Source organism: Pseudopipra pipra, chromosome 8, assembly GCF_036250125.1.
Source record: "Pseudopipra pipra isolate bDixPip1 chromosome 8, bDixPip1.hap1, whole genome shotgun sequence".
In the NCBI taxonomy this organism is placed as follows: domain Eukaryota; kingdom Metazoa; phylum Chordata; class Aves; order Passeriformes; family Pipridae; genus Pseudopipra; species Pseudopipra pipra.
In genome coordinates this window covers 36,231,721-36,249,771 of record NC_087556.1, presented here as the reverse complement: position 1 = coordinate 36,249,771, position 18,051 = coordinate 36,231,721, and the positions used below count along the sequence as shown (strand labels likewise).

General features: G+C 47.3%; 2 protein-coding genes across 4 annotated transcripts in view; one reads left to right on the top strand and one right to left on the bottom strand.

Annotated features, from left to right (window-relative positions):
- EIF3A (eukaryotic translation initiation factor 3 subunit A) overlaps window positions 1–539 on the bottom strand; it is a 34,814-nt gene extending 34,275 nt beyond the window's left edge. The window contains exon 1 of the mRNA XM_064663650.1: window positions 381–539. Coding sequence (XP_064519720.1) covers window positions 381–429 — 49 coding nt within the window. The 5' untranslated portion in view covers window positions 430–539. The remainder of the gene's footprint in view (window positions 1–380) is intronic.
- Window positions 540–1,851: 1,312 nt separating this feature from the next.
- DENND10 (DENN domain containing 10) lies at window positions 1,852–13,919 on the top strand. 3 transcript variants are annotated; one of them, XM_064663663.1, is made up of 9 exons: window positions 1,852–2,256; window positions 5,882–6,078; window positions 7,250–7,329; window positions 8,073–8,221; window positions 8,392–8,503; window positions 8,854–8,954; window positions 10,113–10,220; window positions 10,789–10,883; window positions 11,572–13,919. In XM_064663663.1, the coding sequence occupies exons 4-9, from the start codon at window positions 8,104–8,106 to the stop codon at window positions 11,746–11,748; spliced, it is 711 nt and encodes a 236-aa protein (XP_064519733.1). In that variant the 5' UTR covers window positions 1,852–2,256; window positions 5,882–6,078; window positions 7,250–7,329; window positions 8,073–8,103; the 3' UTR covers window positions 11,749–13,919. The 3 variants fall into 3 exon arrangements, with proteins under 3 accessions (XP_064519733.1, XP_064519732.1, XP_064519734.1); XM_064663662.1 differs by lacking the exon at window positions 1,852–2,256 and adding an exon at window positions 5,301–5,395; XM_064663664.1 differs by lacking the exon at window positions 1,852–2,256 and adding an exon at window positions 5,530–5,774.
- Window positions 13,920–18,051: the final 4,132 nt, after the last annotated feature.

The window sequence follows — 18,051 nt, the reverse complement described above, 5'->3', positions numbered from 1 at the left end:
AAAAAAAAGCCAGCTGACAAATATAAAACCGGGCTGGTCGTGTGCCAGTTGGGATTGCCGGCCTGTCTTCCAGGGGCAAGCGAAGGCGCCTGGCCATTCGCATCCTCACCGCAGTCACATGAAGGACGGGGGCCATTACGCGCCGAGCCCACACGGGGCTGGCACGGCCTCACCGCGGCCCCGAGCCCGCCCGGACGGGCGGGCTCGGGGCCGCGGTGAGGCCGTGCCAGCCCCGCGGTGTCCGTGAGGCGGGGCCGGGCCTCTCTCTCTCCCCTCACCGCCACCCCCAACCCCCGCCATGCGGCCCGGCCCTGCCCTGCCCTGCCCCGCGCGGGTAAGCTCGCCGCGGCGGGCTGCGGGTTTCGTGAGGGCGAACTGACCGTTCGCCCGCTTCAGGGCGTTCTCGGGCCGCTGGAAGTACACCGGCATGATGGCGGCGGCGGCGGCGGCTCCTCACGGGGCGGCGGCGGCGGCGGCGGCGGCTCCTCCTGAGCTCCAGCCAGGCGGCGCGCGCGGCCGGAAAGGGAGGGAGCGGCCCGGGGTAGGGGGAGAGGAAGGGGAGGGGAAAGGGGAAAAAGGACGGGAGGGAAGAAGGAGGGGAAGGAGGGGAAAGGGACGTGACGGCGGCGGAAGGGGAAAGGGCGCTCGGCGAAGCGCGCGAAGCGCCGGGCGGGAATGTGAGGGGGAGCGGGGTGAGGATGGGGATGGGGATCGGGGTCGGGGTGAGGGGAGGATCGGGACCGTGAGGGGATCGGGACCGTGGGGGGATCGGGATCGGGATGGGAGAGGATCGGGAGGGGATCAAGACCATGTGGCGATCGGAGGGGGATCAGAACCATGGGAGGAGGATCGGGATGGGAGGGGGATTGGAACCGTGAGGCGATCGGGATCGGGACCATGGGGGGATTGGGATCGGGATGGGGTCGTGGTCGTGAGGGGATCGGGATCGGGATGGGAGAGGATCGGGAGGAGGATTAGGACTGGGAGGGGATCGGAATCGGGACTGGGACGGGATCAGGACCGGGAGGGGATCAGAACCAGGGAGGGAATCGGGACTGGGACGGGATCAGGACCGGGAGGGGATCAGAACCAGGGAGGGAATCGGGACTGGGACGGGATCAGGACCGGGAGGGGATCAGAACCAGGGAGGGAATCGGGACTGGGACGGGATCAGGACCGGGAGGGGATCAGAACCAGGGAGGGAATCGGGACTGGGACGGGATCAGGACCGGGAGGACATCAGAACCAGGGAGAGAATCGGGACTGGGACGGGATCAGGACCGGGGGGCGCATCGGGATCGGGATGGGAGGGGGATCGGGACCTGGAGAGGTTCGAGATTAGGATGGGAGGAAATTGTCAGGGGGATCGGGACCGTGAGGGGATCGGGATCGAGGTGGGGAGGGCATCGGGACGGTGGGGCGATCGGAAGGGGATCGGGACCATGGGAGGATCGGGATCGGGATGGGAGGGGGACTGGGACCGTGAGGCGATCGGGATCGGGAGGGGACTCGTGGTCGTGAGGGGATCGGGACGGGATCGTGGTCGGGGTGGGGACGGGATCGGAGTCGGGATAGGAGAGGATCGGGAGGGGTATCAGGACCGTGAGAGAATCGAGATCGAGACAGGAGGGGATCGGGAGGGGATCAGGATTGGGGGGGGATCAGGAGGGGATCAAGACCATGGGAGGATCGGGATAGGAGGGGGATTGGGACTGTGAAGGGATCAGGATTGGGATCGGGACCGTGGGGGGATCAGAAGGGGGATTGGGACCTGGAGAGGATAGAGATCAGGATGGAAGAGATCGTCAGGGGGATTGGGACCGGGAAGGGAGTGAGAACTAGGAGGGGTTGGGGGATCCCGCTGCAAGCTCCACAAAACCCGTTCTGAGCGAGCCTCAGGTGGTACCTGGGTGCGGGGCAGGGCTGTGCCCGTGTGGGCCGGGCAGCGCCGGGTTCTGTGGTGAGCGATCCCGGGTGAATCATTCTCCTGCCTTGTGCACTGTTGTTGGCATTGCTGATACTGTTCGTTTCTTATTTCATTTCTCTTTCCAGTAAATTGTTCTTGTCTCAACCCGTGACCTTCACCTTTCTGTGCCTCCAGTTCTCCATCCCACCACAGGAGAGGGGAGTGGGGAGAGGGGAGCGAGTGAGCAGCACACGGTTTGGAGTGTTTCAGTGGGAACATTAAATGGGGGAATACCATTCCTAAACCACAGCAGCCTGATCGGCACCCAGCAAGGAGCACGAAGGCTTGAGGTAACGACAGATCAGTGTATGCAGTGTTGTTCTCCTGCTGACCTCCAGTGTTATTGTGGGAATTCATTAACAATCCTACCCAGTCTGTGGGGAGAACAGGGAAGGATGATTCTCCCCAGCTTTTCACCCCCTGTTTTTCATCCAGGCTTGGTACAACAGCTGAGACTTTTGAATTTCCTTTGGATGTTAAGGAAAGCGTGCTCTTGTTACTAGGTCTGCCAGGTCTCCTCAGTGTGGTCTACACCATGTTTAGAGTTAGTTATGAAAGAGATTTTTAGGAAGGTCATTCAGAGGTCTGCCCCAAGGGTGGATAGTCATGACTGGCACAGAAGATGGGAGAAAATGGGTCAGGTTTTGAAGGACTTTTCTCCTCCGGTGGTTTGGAGGTTTATCCCTGAACCACTACAGGACCCTTGTAAAGTGATAAATTTATGTGAAGGAAAAATGCTGTGGCAGTTCCCAAGAGGCACAAAGTTATGCTGGGCCCTGGCTACTGTTTATCAGTCACTGCTGGTCACTAGACAGCACCCTCACGGGGAGGGGGAGGAGAGCAGAACAACGGGCACTGTCCCCACTCCAACTACAGCTGAACCAGAGGAACAACCCATTCCATAGCAGTTGCCCCTATAAAGAAGAAGAAATCCAAGACAAAAGCAGTTCACTTAGTGAGGGATGGAGAAGAAGTAGGGCCCTCAGAACAGGAGGAGGAGGCAGCATCAGAGATAATCACCCAGTCCCTATCCCTCTGTGAGCTGCCAGGTACACAAAACTGTTTCAGCCACCTGTCAGATGAGCACTTTGTGACCTGGCTGCTCCAGTGCTGGGATAGCTCGGCCCACAGTCAGATGCAAGACAGTGGTGTAGCCAAGCAGCTGGGGATTTGGAAAAGGAGAGGAATCCTCAGCCTCTGGAGGCAACTTCTGTCAAGCATGTGGGAAAGGTACCCTTTCAGGATACCAGCTGATCTAGGAGTGAACCCATGCAAGTGGATCACCATGGAGCAAGGTATCCAGTACCTGAGAAAATCAGCTGTGCTGGAGGTACTCTGTAAGTATTTAAGGAATGAGCAGTCCTCTGTACATCAAGATGAAGTCCAGTGTACAAAACCCACGTGGTGGAAGTTTCTACAGACCGTGCCATTGTGGGATGCCAGCTCACTGGCAGCAATGTCATGGAAAAAAGGAGAGCCAACAGTGAATGATTTGGTTGCCCAACTCTGGCAATATGAAGAAAGTCTCTCTCCCCCTGTATGGGCCTGTGTCTCAATCCCTGCACAACATGCCATGATGAGCTAAGCACAGACTCATGTGAACTAGAAGGTGGGCATCAGTTTCAGGGAGAATTCTAGTGCATGACCCTCCATTCTAGAGTCAAAAAAAAAAAATGGAAGAAAAAAGCACAGCTTTGCTTTTTCAGGCTCTCTTCACTTGTCCTGGTGTCCTTAGAGATCTGGTGTTCAGTGTTGTACACAGCATTCTCCGTCAGGTCACGCTATTGGTTTACATGACAGTATTTTAGTATGGGCTGCTTTAAAGCAGAGTCATCACTGAGCTATTTATAGTGCTGAACTGTCTTCGTAAAATTAATGAACTGAATAGTGCTTTTCTTGTCTTCATAAAATTGACTTGAATGTCTGTCAGGTCAGAGACAACCCCAGGTCCAGGTGGCAGCTTTCCCAGCACCACAGGCTGCCTGTGCCAGCGTGGCCAGAGCCAGTCCCTGTCCTAAGTCCTTGCAGCCCTCTCTGGGGGGCACCTTTGTTCTGATGGGTGTGCTGCCTGGTATTTATTGCTGGGCTAGAGCAGCATTTGCCATTTGGGAGCCCACCTCCCTTTTTTGTACGTCTTTGAAGCTCCTGAAAGCCCTCCAGGCTGGGATCAAGACAATTTTGTGTTGAAGCAGCTTTTATGATCTGAATCCTCATGTCCCTTCCTACATGGTAGCAGAGTATATTAAATATGAGTGTTTTAACTTTATGACTTTATGAAAATCATATGGCAAGCTGCCCTTTAGTGTATTCCTCAGCCAGGCAAGGACCAGGCCTGGCCTCTCTCCCATGTTTTCTTCAGCAGCTTCTGATGACCTCTAGTTATCCCAGGTATTTTGGAAGTTTCTCCTCCTAATCAGTGGCTGCTCTGTGCCATGGTATTCCTAGAATCATTTAGGTTAAAAAAGACCCTTAAGGACATGGAGTCCAACATTCAGGTACCACTGTTCTTTCAAACTTTAAAATGAGATCTTTTCATCCTCAAATAAACTTGCTGATGCATGGAGTTACTCAGGAATGACTGTTCTGCTTCCATGAGTGTTCCTCACCTCACTCAGCTGTCTCTTGGACACAAGTTGGCCTTCATCCACACTCTGTAGAAGCACAGGGAGGCCTGTGTTTTGGGATGCTTAGGGATACAGCTCCTGTCCAGGACTTCAGGATGCAGCTGCCAGCAGGGCCACCTCCTTTTGTGTAGCATTTCCCACGAGCTGTGCCCCGTGACTTGCAGTGTGAGGTAGCAGAAGAGGGTGTTATGGAGGTGATGAGGGGACTGGAGCACCTCACTTCTGGGGAAAGGCCGTGGGAGCTGGGCCTGTTCACCCTGGAGAGCGGGGATCTCATCAGTGTCTGTCCATGTCTGAAGGGAGGGTGCAGAGGATGGAGCCAGGCTGTGCTCGGTGGTGCCCAGCAATGGGACAAGAAGCAACGGGCCCAGACTGGAACACAGGACTACAAGGAAGAACTTTACTGTGCGAGTTACCGAGCACAGACTGCCCAGAGCAGGTGTGGAGTCTCCCTCACTGGAGATAAGGACACACCCCTGAGCGACAGGAGGGGACCCCGCTTGAGCAGGGAGGTCGGCCCGGAGGAGCTGCAGCGCTCCCCTGCAGCCCGAGCCGTGCCGGGGCTGTGCGGTGCGGGCGAGGACGCAGCCTGTGTGTTCCCAATCCCAGCCCCGTTCCCCACGGCGGGAGCCGGGCGGGCCGGGCAGGCCCTGGGGAGGAGCGGGGCGGGGGCGGAGCGGGCCGGGCCGGGGCGGAGCGGGGCGGGAGGGCCGGGGCGGAGCGGGCCGGGCCGGACGGGCGGAAGGCGGCGGGGCGAAGATGGCAGAGCCGGAGGCGCAGCTGCTGCGGGCCGTGGGGCTCATCGGTGAGGGCCCGCGGGCCGGGGGGGCCCGTGTGGGGCCCGTGTGGGGCCCGGGGCGGTATCGGGGCTGCCGAGCTGCGGGCCCGGCCCGGGCGGGCGGTGCCGGCCCCGCCTGTTGCCGCACTGAGCTCGGCCGGGCTGCCTGAAATTCGCGGCTTCCCATCTCTGTGTTGCGACATCAGAAATAGGGAAAAACCATAAATAAGCTTGTTCCTCCGTGCCTCGCTCACGCTGGATGTGTATTCAAACTCCCGGCGCTTCTCTGACCTCGTTAGGCGGGTCAAGAGCGGGTATTTATTAGGGTTTCAGTAATAAAGCCCGCAGCAGAAGTGCTGCCCTGGGGCTTGAACAGCAGAGGCAGAACTGGATGTCTAGGGTCAGGGTAAGGTGGATTTTTAATCTGGTTCTAGGAAACAAACCTGATTAACCCATCGATTTACTCCCTTGCTGCTGTTTGGCATTCTCACAGTGAACATCTTTCCACCATAGAAAAAGACACCAACGGAGATGCTTTGTGGGTTTGGTGTTATCCGTCCGTAACAGCTGAGCTGAGGACTCTGTTGCTGCGAAAGTGCTGCCTCACGGATGAAAACAAATTGCTCCATACATTTGTATTTGGCCAGTACAAAAGGTCTTGGTTCTACATCACGACTGTGGAAGTTCAGGATTCTCCAGCCTTGAAAAAGGTAGGACTTGGTGGGGGTTTTCAGTAGAATGCAGGGAAGATATCTGCAGGTTAAGCAGGGTTTTCCTATTGAGGGAAACATGAAGAAGAGAAGGGATTCAAGCTGTTGTGTGCTCACAGATGCAGCTTTTATCCAGGTGTCCAACCAGTCCACGTTTCATTTTTTGCCAAGACGTGTATTGGATGGAATTGCAGAGTGATTGAGACACTCGTTGCCCAATTTAGATTCTTTGTGTTAACATGGTAATGCTATCCCATGTCATTATTTCTAGTTAATTTGTATTTCATTGTCAGCAATTTGTTTACAAAGTTTTTTTCATTGTGTTCAAAATTTTGTTGGTATAGAACTCGGTGCTTTTTTTTCCAAAGGGTCAAGTTACATAGGTACTTTATTTTTCATTGCATTCATAATTGGAAGACAGCAAATATGCTTGTATCTGCTATCTTCTCCCTGCTATGAAAATCATTAAGCTGTCAAGTTTATTCAATTATTCAATTTTCATATTTCATCTATATTGTTAAGCAGAAAGATAGTGGGGCAATTTAACATGCCCACAACAGAATATTTCTTGCCTTTCCTCACTCCAAGCTTACATCTCCTATGAACCTTAAAGGTGTAAAAGATATAAAATAAATTAAAGTGTCCCAGCACTGTCTCTGACAGCGGCAGTGGGAGATGCTGTTTGAGGAGGACATGTGAGCCTGGTCATTGTCTGCAGACTTTCAGTCTCATACTGTCCCAGCCCACAGTCATTGGATTAAGGAAGTTTAAAGAGTAGTTCTGGTTTTGGCCCTGCTATCTGTGTGGTTTTTTCCAGTCTCTTTCTAAATGTATTGATGCTGTCTGCCTCCATAGCAACAAATTATGGAATTTACCTACCTGCTGTGAGGGAAAAATAATGCCTTTCTGGTTTTTTAATAATCCCATGAAACTAGAGGAAAGCAACTCTTGTGGTGTAGGTTAAGCAAAAGACAGTCTGTACTAGAGCTGAGGCACATCAGGAACCCGTTACCCAGCCATCCCTGCACTTAGGAACTTAGAGCTGCTGCTGCTCACTTTTTTGTGGTTTTTTTAACTGAAATGCCTTGTCAGTACTGCAGGAAGTTCAGTAGTGTGACAAAGGCTCGTGGTGGGTCAAGAACTAAGCTGTCTGTGTTTGTGTCATGCACAGGTGACCCACTTTTCCATTGTCCTGACGGCCAAAGACTTCAACCCAGAGAAATATGCTGCCTTCACCAGGATACTCTGCAGGTCTGTACAGCTGCTTTGTGCTGCTGTGGGCAGGCTTAGAGCTTGCCAAAGCAAGAGGTTAAATTTCATTGTGTTGCCTTTGTTCTAACAACCTGCTGGAAACCCAGTCCTACCAACAGAATCAGACTAAATAAATCCTTGATTTAAGTTTATCTTGAGTTCATGCAGTAAGTGTTGGGTGAGTGTCAGATATCAGTTAGGTTTTAATGTGTATCTTCTCCAGGCACCACCACCCACACACTCATTTTCTCTGAGAACTTGCTTTTTAGAAGTGTAAATATTTGGGAAGAGGTCAGTACTGGACTCAAAGGTCACCCTGTGTGTGGTGAACAACTTGCATCCCTCCACAACATGTCTGCTGTAGATGCTTCTTGCAGCTCCTCTGAGCTAAGCACAGCCCCTGGGGATGGTTTTGCTGGAAAGGTCTTTGCAGACCTTTCAAGTCTGCAAAGAATCCTTAGTCTGGAACACGCCTACACCTTTGGGGTTTGTTTCTATCTTAGTCAATGTTGGTTCTTTCCTAAAACAGGAAACTGAAATAAGAATACAAGGTGGTTTTATACCCTGAAAGACAGACCTGTATTTGTGTGCATGTTGGAAGGCTTCTAGTTTAGTATTTAAAACCTCAACTGGGTGTCCAAAATTAAGAATTCTTGCCAATAATATTGCTACTTTTAATTTTTTATTTTTCATGTATTCATATGTTTGCAGTTTAAATCCCAGACTCCCTTCTTTTCACACAGGATCTACCTGAAGCATGGAAGCCCAGTTAAAATGATGGAGAGTTACATTGCAGTGCTTACAAAAGGGATCTGCCAAAGTGAAGAAAATGGATCTTTCCTCAGCAAGGATTTTGATGCTCGGAAGGCTTACCTTGCTGGTTCCATCAAAGGTTATTTACTGCCAGGAGTCTCTATGCTGATTTTTTTTCCTACACTATAAAATGCCATCTAGTTTTCCTGTGTGCTTCAAGTAACAATGCTAACCTGTGCTGTTATTATTTAGCTTCCTCAAAAAACAGCATGCATATCTTCTGTACAATGATTTTCCCCTCTTTTCTAGATATAGTGTCTCAGTTTGGAATGGAAACAGTTATCCTATATACAGCACTGATGTTAAAGAAGAGAATTGTAGTGTACCATCCTAGAGTAGAAGCTATCCAGGAGTTTACCAGGTACTTTGTCTGTTCCTTCCTTCACACCCCTCCCCAGAATCCAACAAATTTTGAACCTTTATTGAGAGAAAAAAACATATTTTAAGGAAGAAAATCTTTCTTAAACCTGTTTATTGAAATTCTGTTAAATCCCTCTTAAGGCTTTAGCTGTATGTTCCTCAGCTCAGAGAAATTTAACTGTGGAATGAGCAATAAACTCTGCTTGTACTGAGGGCAGAAATCTCTGTAGTTCCTGTATATCCACCCCAAATGAGACCCAGTCATAATCATTTATAATCTTGGCATGCATTTCATCCTGTGAAACTTCAGTTAGCATAAATAAAAATATACTATGTGCCAAATTTCCCCAGGACCTTGCCTGCTTTAGTGTGGCATCGACAGGACTGGTCAATTCTTCATTCATACGTGCATCTAAATGAGGAGGAAGTGGAAGCCTTAAAAGCCTGCACAGGTAGTGATAGTTCATTAATCAAAAATATAAAGAAAATTTAATTCTGCTTTCTTTTGCTGCAAGGTCTTGCACCAGTGCACTTCAGAGGAAAAAAGGTTATTTTGCTATTAATGCTATTGTTCAAAGTTAAACAGCATAATTTGCTTTAGAAAAGGCAAAACAACTAAACAAGTGTATGGGAAGATAACTAGTTCATCTGGTGGGTTGGGGTGGATCCACATCAGTCTATCCCCAATCACAGATGCAAAGCAGCCTTGAGACTTTTTTTGATGTTGTGATCTGAGGAACTGAAAGTCTTCCTGTTGTACAAAAGCAGCTCACTTTAGATAAACTGCATTTTTTTTTCCAGCTTCTACCCGTCTCTTGTAACCGAATCTTTCTTTTTTTTTTTCTTTTGTGAGTTCCTAACTCTGAAGTCCCAGATTTTTGATGCCAGTGAGGTCTCTGGCTCCTAAGCACAGGCAGACTTTACTGGCTACGTAGGAGTTTGGTCTGTGTGACACATTGCCCTGTGTGTGCAGGGTTTGGTGCATAACCCAGGAACAGGCCCTTGGCTTATGCAAAGTTTAACATGACTCATTATGTGGCCATTAAGAGGCTTCTCTATGCAGGAATAATGAGCAAGAAGACTACTCATCTTCAGCATTTCTGCTGTGTGCTTTTTTCAGCTCTCTAAACACCTTCCACGGAGAAAAAGCTCTCTTAGTTTGCTCACCTGGTTTGCTATAAATAAGAAAATCTGCTGGGTTTATTCCTCTGTTCCAGTCTAATCCTGACTTTGTGACAAAGGGCTCCAGAGTGGTGATTTTTTTAACGAGAAAGTTCAGTGGCCTTTTCATTTGCAAAAGAGTAATTTTAGTAGCTAGGTAGGAAGAGAGTTTAAAATTCCACATTGATAACCTTATGATGTTGCTTGTAGTGTTAGTGGTTCATTCATGTTCAAGGCAATTTTAGAAGCTGATTTTGAAGCTCCTTGGAAATGAAGCATCTGCTGAACACACTTGTTGAGTGACTGATACTATCAAGAGCACAACCTCCTGGGTCCAATGACTATTGTGTGAAAAACTCCTAGAACAGACTGTAGGACTGTGATTTTATCTTGGTTTTGGCGTGGTTTTGTTTATGAAGATCCTAATCTTGCTAAATTCTGCTCTCTAGGTTACATTGCTGGATTTACAGATTCTGAAGTGACCAGCAGACCAGACCTGTATGATGTGTATGTGAACTTGGCAGACAGTGAGATTACCGTTTCCCCTGTAGTAAAAGGTTGGTTGCTGTTTATATTTGGGATTTGGAGGCCATTTATCCCCAAGTTTGTAGTAATTGCTGAACCTGGCTGTAGATCAAGCCATCTTGATCCTTCTTCCATCCAGGTTCTGAAAAGTCTAATGTGTAAGCTTCTGTCTTTTAGTCTTATTGCAACACTGGTGAAAGTTGGAAGTTGAAAAAACGTACTTTGCTTCCAGCAAATGCACAGTTGAGATTTCATAACATCCACGTTACACAGTTACATGGAAGAGGCTTCCAGCTGGGTGCAGATATGTCACTTGAGTCTTTAGGAAAACACTGCCCTAAATACTTGGAGACTGGGGACTATTTGAAAGAAGAGCTTCTGTGTTGCTGGTCATCTCTCTGCTCCTTATCATCTACTTAGGGCCACTTCAGGGGTGTTGGCAAAGCTGTTGATATGCCAGGTTACTGCCTTTACCAGTAGATTTTAAATAGTAGTCATGAAAAGACTCCTCAATTCAGCTTGTAATTCATATGCTTTTCTAGATATCCCGGAAAAGGTGATTTTATGTGACTGTGTGGTGTTGTTTCCTTTCTTACACAGAGGCGATGACAATGGGAAAACTTCACAAAGAAATTGGGCAACTGATTGTTCAATCTGCAGAAGATCCAGATAAATCAGACAGCCAAGTCATTAAGGTTAATATTTTATTTTTAAATCTAGTTAGCTTATTTCTATTGCTAAATCTGGGTGGAAGGAGGGCGTAGGAGGAAGATTGTCCCTGAGAATCAGTCAGTCTCTTCTACCCTCTGCCTTTTTACAAATGAGCATTTTTATTCATGATACAGATTTTTTTAAGGATAACTTACTTGGTTTGCATTATCTGTTGAGTAACTGCATTGCTGAAGAAACTTCAAAAAGTCTATTGATTTTTAGACTGGTTTCCCAGTTTTATTTCACAAGGCATGGATTTTGCTCAGTGCTTTGTCAATAGTATTGTCAATACCTTGAAAAAGTCCTGCTGAGATAAGGCTTCTCAGCTGTAAAGCCTGATTTTCATCATGATGGCTTTTTTCACTTCTTCCCCTATCTTAATACATTATTAGACATTTCACAGCTGAGTGATTTAATCACAGAGCTCAGTAAGGCCAGAAGAGGAGCCTGTGGAGTGGCTGTGCTCCCTTTATCCAGCACTGCACAAGAGCAGGCTGAACAACTGGTGCACGTTTGCCTTAGAATAAATGTGAGCTTTATTTTAAATGAGCTATTTATTTATCATTATTTCCTTTTTTTTTCCTGTATTGATTAATTTTTTAATAGGCATATGTGAAAACATTATCATACCTAATACTATGTTCACAGTTGCTTGTTTCTCTGTTCCTCAAGGACATTTCTCTGAAGACAAAAGAAATCCTGGCTATTTTAGCCTCACTTACTGAAGCTTCTGATGGCAGTGAAAAACCAACCCTTAACTCTGAGGCCCTGAAACAAAAGCGGTTTCCACCAGCTACAGAAAACTTCCTTTTTCATCTAGCAGCTGCTGAGCAACTGCTCAGAATCTGATCCTGATGCACTGGAGTGTTATGGACCAATTCAGAAAGGCTGTCTCTGCCACACAGAGAGGTACACCTGGTATTCTGTAAGGAAAAATTCAAGGTATAGGAGTGAATGTTACTGTGATACAGTGCAGAATATTGGAGCTTGACTGGGAACATGGAGACATTTTTGGGAACATTCCTGGTGTCATTATCCTTCCTCAATCCTAACTGTGTTCCATGCCATGACATGAGTGTTCATACAACAGCAGGGGCCTGTGTGTCCAGGCTGTGCCAGACATGATGGCAGTGGCTGTTTGTCCTGCACATTCCAGAGGCTGGACAGCTCTGACTTGTCTTCCTGGGCTCTGGAACACGGCTGCAGCTGTCAAAGCAGCACAGTTTGGGTGTGTTCATCTCTGCACAGGGACACACTGAACATGCAGTGGGCTGAGTGCTCCTTCTGGCCTTCCAGGTGTGTCAGCCTGTCGGATGCTGCTCTTGCTCTGGGTTGCCTGATTCCTGGAAATCCCAACTAAATGGACAAGTTCTCTTCTTTCTACTTGAAGGTGTCTAGGTGTGGAAAAAAAAGGATGTCTGGGAAAATCTGATGTGGTAGCCTTAGTACCTAGAGAAAGGGGTATTTTGAAGCTCAGGTGTGAGTTGAGCACCTCTTTTGGACTCCTGCCTTAGAGGTTTTCCCCCCTTTCACTCCGTCCCACGCCTCTGATAAGAGTCCAGGATTACTGTGTTTAAAATGGGGCTTCCCAGGGGGGTCACAGACAAGTGCTGCTTTACAGCTGCAGTCATTTAAGAAGTTGTTGGGGTTCTCAGCTGAGAAGAGACCTTGCCATTCATTCCTGATCCACACGAAAAAGTCAGATGAGTTAAAGCCTCATGGACCAGGAATGTCCCAATGGGAAGGTACCACAGGGAGAGCATCAGCTTTTTAAACTACTGGAGCTGTAACACAGGTACTGTCTGGTGGTGCTCTGTGTAAATGAGATGGAGGTGGAAACTTTTGAAGAAATAGTGAAAACTGGGAAAGAGTTTAGAGAAAATTTAAAATTTGCCTACTTGTTTGGTTGCACAGCCATAACTCAAGAGATTTCTTTTTGTTTCACTGAGCAGCCTGAAACTAACTGCTTTGTAATCTTCTGAGAAGAATTTAGAGTCCTTGTAGGGAAATGCTCTGAGCCAAACAATCTGCATTTGTTCAGAAATGTCCACAACAAATCAGTCAATTCTGCAGTAGCACTTTGTTATATGAAAAAAAAATAACCTTTTTCCTGGCCTTTGTACAGATAGGCTGTAGCATGTGGTTTTACATAGAGGTTTTATACTTATGAATAAAACTTTAGTAACCAATATTTATATTGTTAAATAATTGGATGTTTGCTATTCTGAAACTGGTAGAGTTCATCAATAACTATTTACAAGCAATATGGGTTGGAAAAAGGGTTGTCCTTTTGCCATTTATCATACATTAAGGAAATCTATTTTAGAATGTGATTAAGGAATGTGGTATAAAATGGATAGTTATTATAGTCAGGAAATGAAAGTGCTTCAGAACAACCCCCTATTTTCAGGGGTGTAAAATTCTACTTTAAACACTTAGTCTGAAGTTTAACTTCTGAACACAGTAGCATGTACTTTGGTGGTTTTTTTAACTTCTGAGAAAAATATTGCAACTGCCTTTGTTTACCTGTAAGTGCTCTACAGCTTTTTTTCCCCGTTTGCCCATTAATGTTTTTTCTTAATGGTTTGTTAATATTGCTGCCTTTGTTTTGAGACCTTTAAAACAGTTGGAATAGCAGAACTGCAAAACTATGCTGAAAATTCCATTCAGGACTTACTTTTAAGTCCACTGAAACTGAAGTCTTTCACCAAGAAAAACCTGGATCTGCTTCAGCCACCTGTCTTAACACCACAGTGTAACTGAGAAGAAATTTGCATCATTTCTTATTAACAAAAAGCCTTAAGGCATATCCAGAGAGAACCACAAAAAGCAGAGGAGCTCAGTTGCAAACTAAACATTGAATGCCTGTTTTGCTTTCTGTCCTGGAAACATTTAAGTTGGAAACCTCAGTGTTGTATCTGATCTTCTGATGTTTCTGCAGTGCAGGTGAAATACAGTTTTGCACTTAAGGAAGTGGACTCACAGCATGCTTATGCCTATTAAAAAAATTCTGAACAGTCTACCCTTTAATTTATGTAAATTTTTTTCTTGACTCGTTGTGACCATGGAGTCACAACTGGGATTGAGCTATAGCTTGGTGTTTAGGTTGGAAATGTACTGCTGCATGTTCAAACACTTTGATCATCTGCTGATTTTATTGTCAGCACTGCACAAGATGTATTTCCCTCTCTCAGCTTCAGTGCTTTCAAAGGCTTGTCCTAATGTTCTTGCATTTTCTTAATGGTTTTTGGCACTGTTTCTTCTCAAAATGGTTTAAAATAAAATAGAAAAATCTGCAAGGTCAGGACAGGGAAAGATTTTGGCTGATTTCTCACTTCCCTTTCCCCAGGCTGGATGTGCAGTTGCTGGTTTTGCAGTCAGATGACATCCTTTCTTCCCCCTAGAAGCAGAGACCATGTAAAATGAAATTTGTATTTGTATCTTCTCATCTTCCTGCCTTCCTGTTCTCGGTTAAATATAAAATGGTGAATGGTTCCCATGGCATAACATCTCCACCACGTCTGCAGAGATTGGAAGGTAGACAGTGAACAGACAGAGGCTTGCAAAGGGGAGCAGGGTCAGCACTCAGTGCCTTCAGCTGAGATTTTGCTGAGTAAATTGGGTTACTTGCTTTCATGCTTTCACCCCTGGGGTTTTAGTCCCTGGTATGACCTGCCCTGCCCTGTTTCCCCTGCAGGCAAGTGTGGGGGAGAATGTTCTGATGGAGAGCTTTGTAACCTAGAAAAACTCAACACAGGACATGTGGCAGCATCCATCTTCAAACTTCTGGCTGCTTCTGCTTTTAACCTCTGACTGCCACTGAAATGGCTGCTGAGGGTTTGTTAATGGTGTGTTGTGTGTTGTGAGGTGTCAGTGGAAGCAGCTACATTTCTAGATAAAAAACAAGCCATAAAGCTTAGTGTAGGAAGGTCACAGCTGCCTCATGCTGCTGCACACCCTTCCCTAGGGTGTAAGGAAGCTGTACACCCTTCCCTGGGCAGCTGTCTGGCTGGATCTGAGTCAGAGGCATCTCTGGCCAGGTGAGGTCATTCTTTGTAGCTGCCGAATGATGTGAGACTCACTCGGGAGGAGACTCCCAAGACTGGCAGCAGCCCCTTCCCGAGTGTCACTGCAGCACATGGCACAGTGTTTGCTGTCTGAGGGGGAAGGAGCTGCACTGCAGGACTCTCCCTGCCTGCATCCTTCCTTCCTCCATCCCAGGGCCTGTGTGGAAAAGCAGCACGGCCGTGTTACAGACCTGGGGGTAAAGCAGAGACACAGCTCTGGCTGGGAAAGGCTTTGATCTCAGTATGGGAGTGGCTGAGGTTTTTTGTTTTGTTTTTTTCTTTTTAAGCTACATTAAAGGGACCTGGAAGTCTCATTGTATATTCCTAAATTTCAAGAAGACAAGCTGAGTAGGTGGGGCACAGATAGCATGTTGTGCTGTACTGAGACTTAGTTTTCCTTGAAGCAGGAAGCTTCCATCTGTTCTCATTCACCACACCTTAAACTGGTTCCACCACTAATGCACTGTCACTTCACACAAGGGTCAGCACTAAGGCAGGAGACAGACCTGCCTTGGGCTGGTATGTTGTTAATCTATTCCAGGTTAGGAAGGGGAAGGTTTCCTGCAGTTGCTGACTCTCCTCCCAGGTCCCTCAAACATGGTGCTTTGCTTGTCCCAGTCTTGTTCCCCTCACTTGTACCTCTGGACTACCAGGAGTCTGGTCCTGGCAGTTCCAGTCTCAGTGACTTTAGTTCAAGGCTGAGGACGCTGGGGCCTTTTTAGGGTATTTTCCCTTCCCTGACTTGGGAAGCAGCTGAATCACCCAGGCTGACAATTTAAATGGCAGGCCCTGCCCTTCTCTTCTGGAAAATTCTGGTTAGGGCAATAGAAACATTTATGGGAAGGGGGGAAAGAGATATTTAATAATCCTGAGGGAGCTGTGTTTAATATGGCAAATTTCAACTCAGTCTTCAGTAAGAAGCTGGTAGGGTCTGAGAATGGGCAGCTGTAATAACAGACACTGTTACCAGACCTATTCCAGAAGCCTTACTCACAGAGCTGTAATGACATCAATTGCTTAAAACATCCAAGTGTGGTGCCAGTGAATTTATAGCTTGTCTAGTTACCATGACGACTCAAAGTTCACCAATATATTATCTTCTATTTGTTGGCTTTGCTCTGCTGTTGGGTTTTGGGCTTTTTTCCTTGTTCCCACTCTGGTTCACGTAACTAGCATTTACTTTAGCCATTCCTAAATTAAGTTTAAAAAAGATGTGGGGAGAGGTGCAGGTCTTCATTGTAGTGCTAATTAATGTTTACTGAGAGTGGAATTAGACCCCATCTGCATTTACCTTTGGTATGTGACTGAAATAGGATTAACAGAGAAACAGGGGTTTAGAGAATTTAACTGTAGGATTTTGGCTGTGCCTCCACTATTAAAAGTTTGGAAGGAGATAAAAAACTTCACTGGGAGAGGCAGGCTGAGGCTTAAGCCTGTTCCACCTGACCCTGTGGTACCTAAAGAGCAGGGCCAGCCTCCTCCCCAGCATCCTCCCAGCTCAGGAGAGCTGAGGGTGATGTGATCTGGTCAACTTGTGTCTCCTGTTGGCTGCTGTCAGAGACAGAAACATAGAACAGAATCATGGAATGGTTTGGAAGGGACCTTAAAGATCATCTAGTTCCCACCCCGTGCCACAGGCAGATGACATTTGGCTCAGTAGACCCTCTGTTCTGACACAGTACCATTCTGTTGTTGACTTTGATGGGATTTTACTGAAGAACATGACCCACAGAGGCAGGGCTAAGTGAGCTCTGTGGAGTTCAGCAGGTGGGAATGATCCTTTACCTTTAAAAAATCACTCCAGTGCAGTAGTGCAAACTCTTTGACACTTAGGGTTGGCAACTTGCAGACAGTATCCATATGGTCTTCCTGGAACAGCCTTACAGCATGCTCCCCTCAAGTTCCAGGGCCTTAGGATGTGCTGTCCCTGTCCTCTTCCCTTGCCTGACCTTTCCCTGTAGTAAGTTGTTAAAGGCTCAAAAAAAAGGCAGAACTCAAACAAGAAACTAAACTCAACCCCCAACTTCCTGCTTTTGTTCAGAGCCAAAAGCACAGCAGGAATCCTTTTCCTGCAAGAGACCAGGCCTGCTATTTTTCCTTACTTTGTTCTGTGCTGCTGCCTTCCTGTAGGATAGATTGGATTGGGAAACCATTGGTTCCCTCACACCATGAAAGGAACTCTAATCCCCCAGCAATAGGAGAGCAGTGACCTGTGCATTGCACTCTAAGGCAGTTACATTATGGCAGGGTTTGGAGGCTGCACTTGTGATAATCACTGTCACAGAAATAATTTGACATTATTTAGTGCATTTTTCCATCCTTGTCACACACAGCTTTAGCAGCACCTCACGTAAGTATAGGCAGGGGTCAGAGAAGAGACAGCTCAGAGATCACTGAAGATGTCACAGAGTCTTCTGCCACATTTATGGAGCTTCTTTCCACCTTGTTCCTCCAGAAGGTATGACCTGGATTTTGGGGCAGGTCAGCAAACCAGAGGAAAGCAGCTGTACTGGGCCAGATCAAAGATCTGTTCAGCCAAATGTCATATCCCAGTGGCCACCAAAGGCAGGCACAAGAAGAGGCTGAGAGCAGGTGAATAAGCTCTTTATTATTTCTACTCACCTGTAGTATGGTGCTTATGAACTTCTGCTGCTGTGGCTTCCATGAACTTAGTATCCTTCAATGGATTTCTCTGATGGAAATGTCCAGTTTCCTCTTAAACTCATGTTGCTTTTAGTATCCAAATGTCCTTCGAAGTTCAACTGTGTGTTGAGCTGCTTGCCACCACCCTAATTCCACTCCTGGTGTTAACAATCACTCACATTCATTACTTTTCACTCACCCATGTGGTGTTTACCCTGGGTTTACCTGTGGTACTATAAGCTCGCTCTGCAGCTCTTCCCAGACAGCTGTAGGCCCCTGAACAATGTTGTAGGATTAGCAAAACGTGTCACTGCAATGATCAACAGGGTAACCCTTATGCCACATATCAAAAGAGCTTTCTTTTGTTTGGATGAACACTGTCAACCTGCAAAAGTGGGAATTCCTCATTGTCCACAAGGTCAGAAAGACATGGGATTTCCCA

Bases quoted from the DNA above. Each gene is read 5' to 3' on its own strand.
- DENND10 (XM_064663662.1), top strand. From the start codon at position 5,350: ATGGCAGAGCCGGAGGCGCAGCTGCTGCGGGCCGTGGGGCTCATCG. The intron at 8,222-8,391 runs GTTATTTACTGC...CCTCTTTTCTAG, and splicing joins CCTTGCTGGTTCCATCAAAG to ATATAGTGTCTCAGTTTGGA. The intron at 8,504-8,853 runs GTACTTTGTCTG...AAATTTCCCCAG, and splicing joins GCTATCCAGGAGTTTACCAG to GACCTTGCCTGCTTTAGTGT.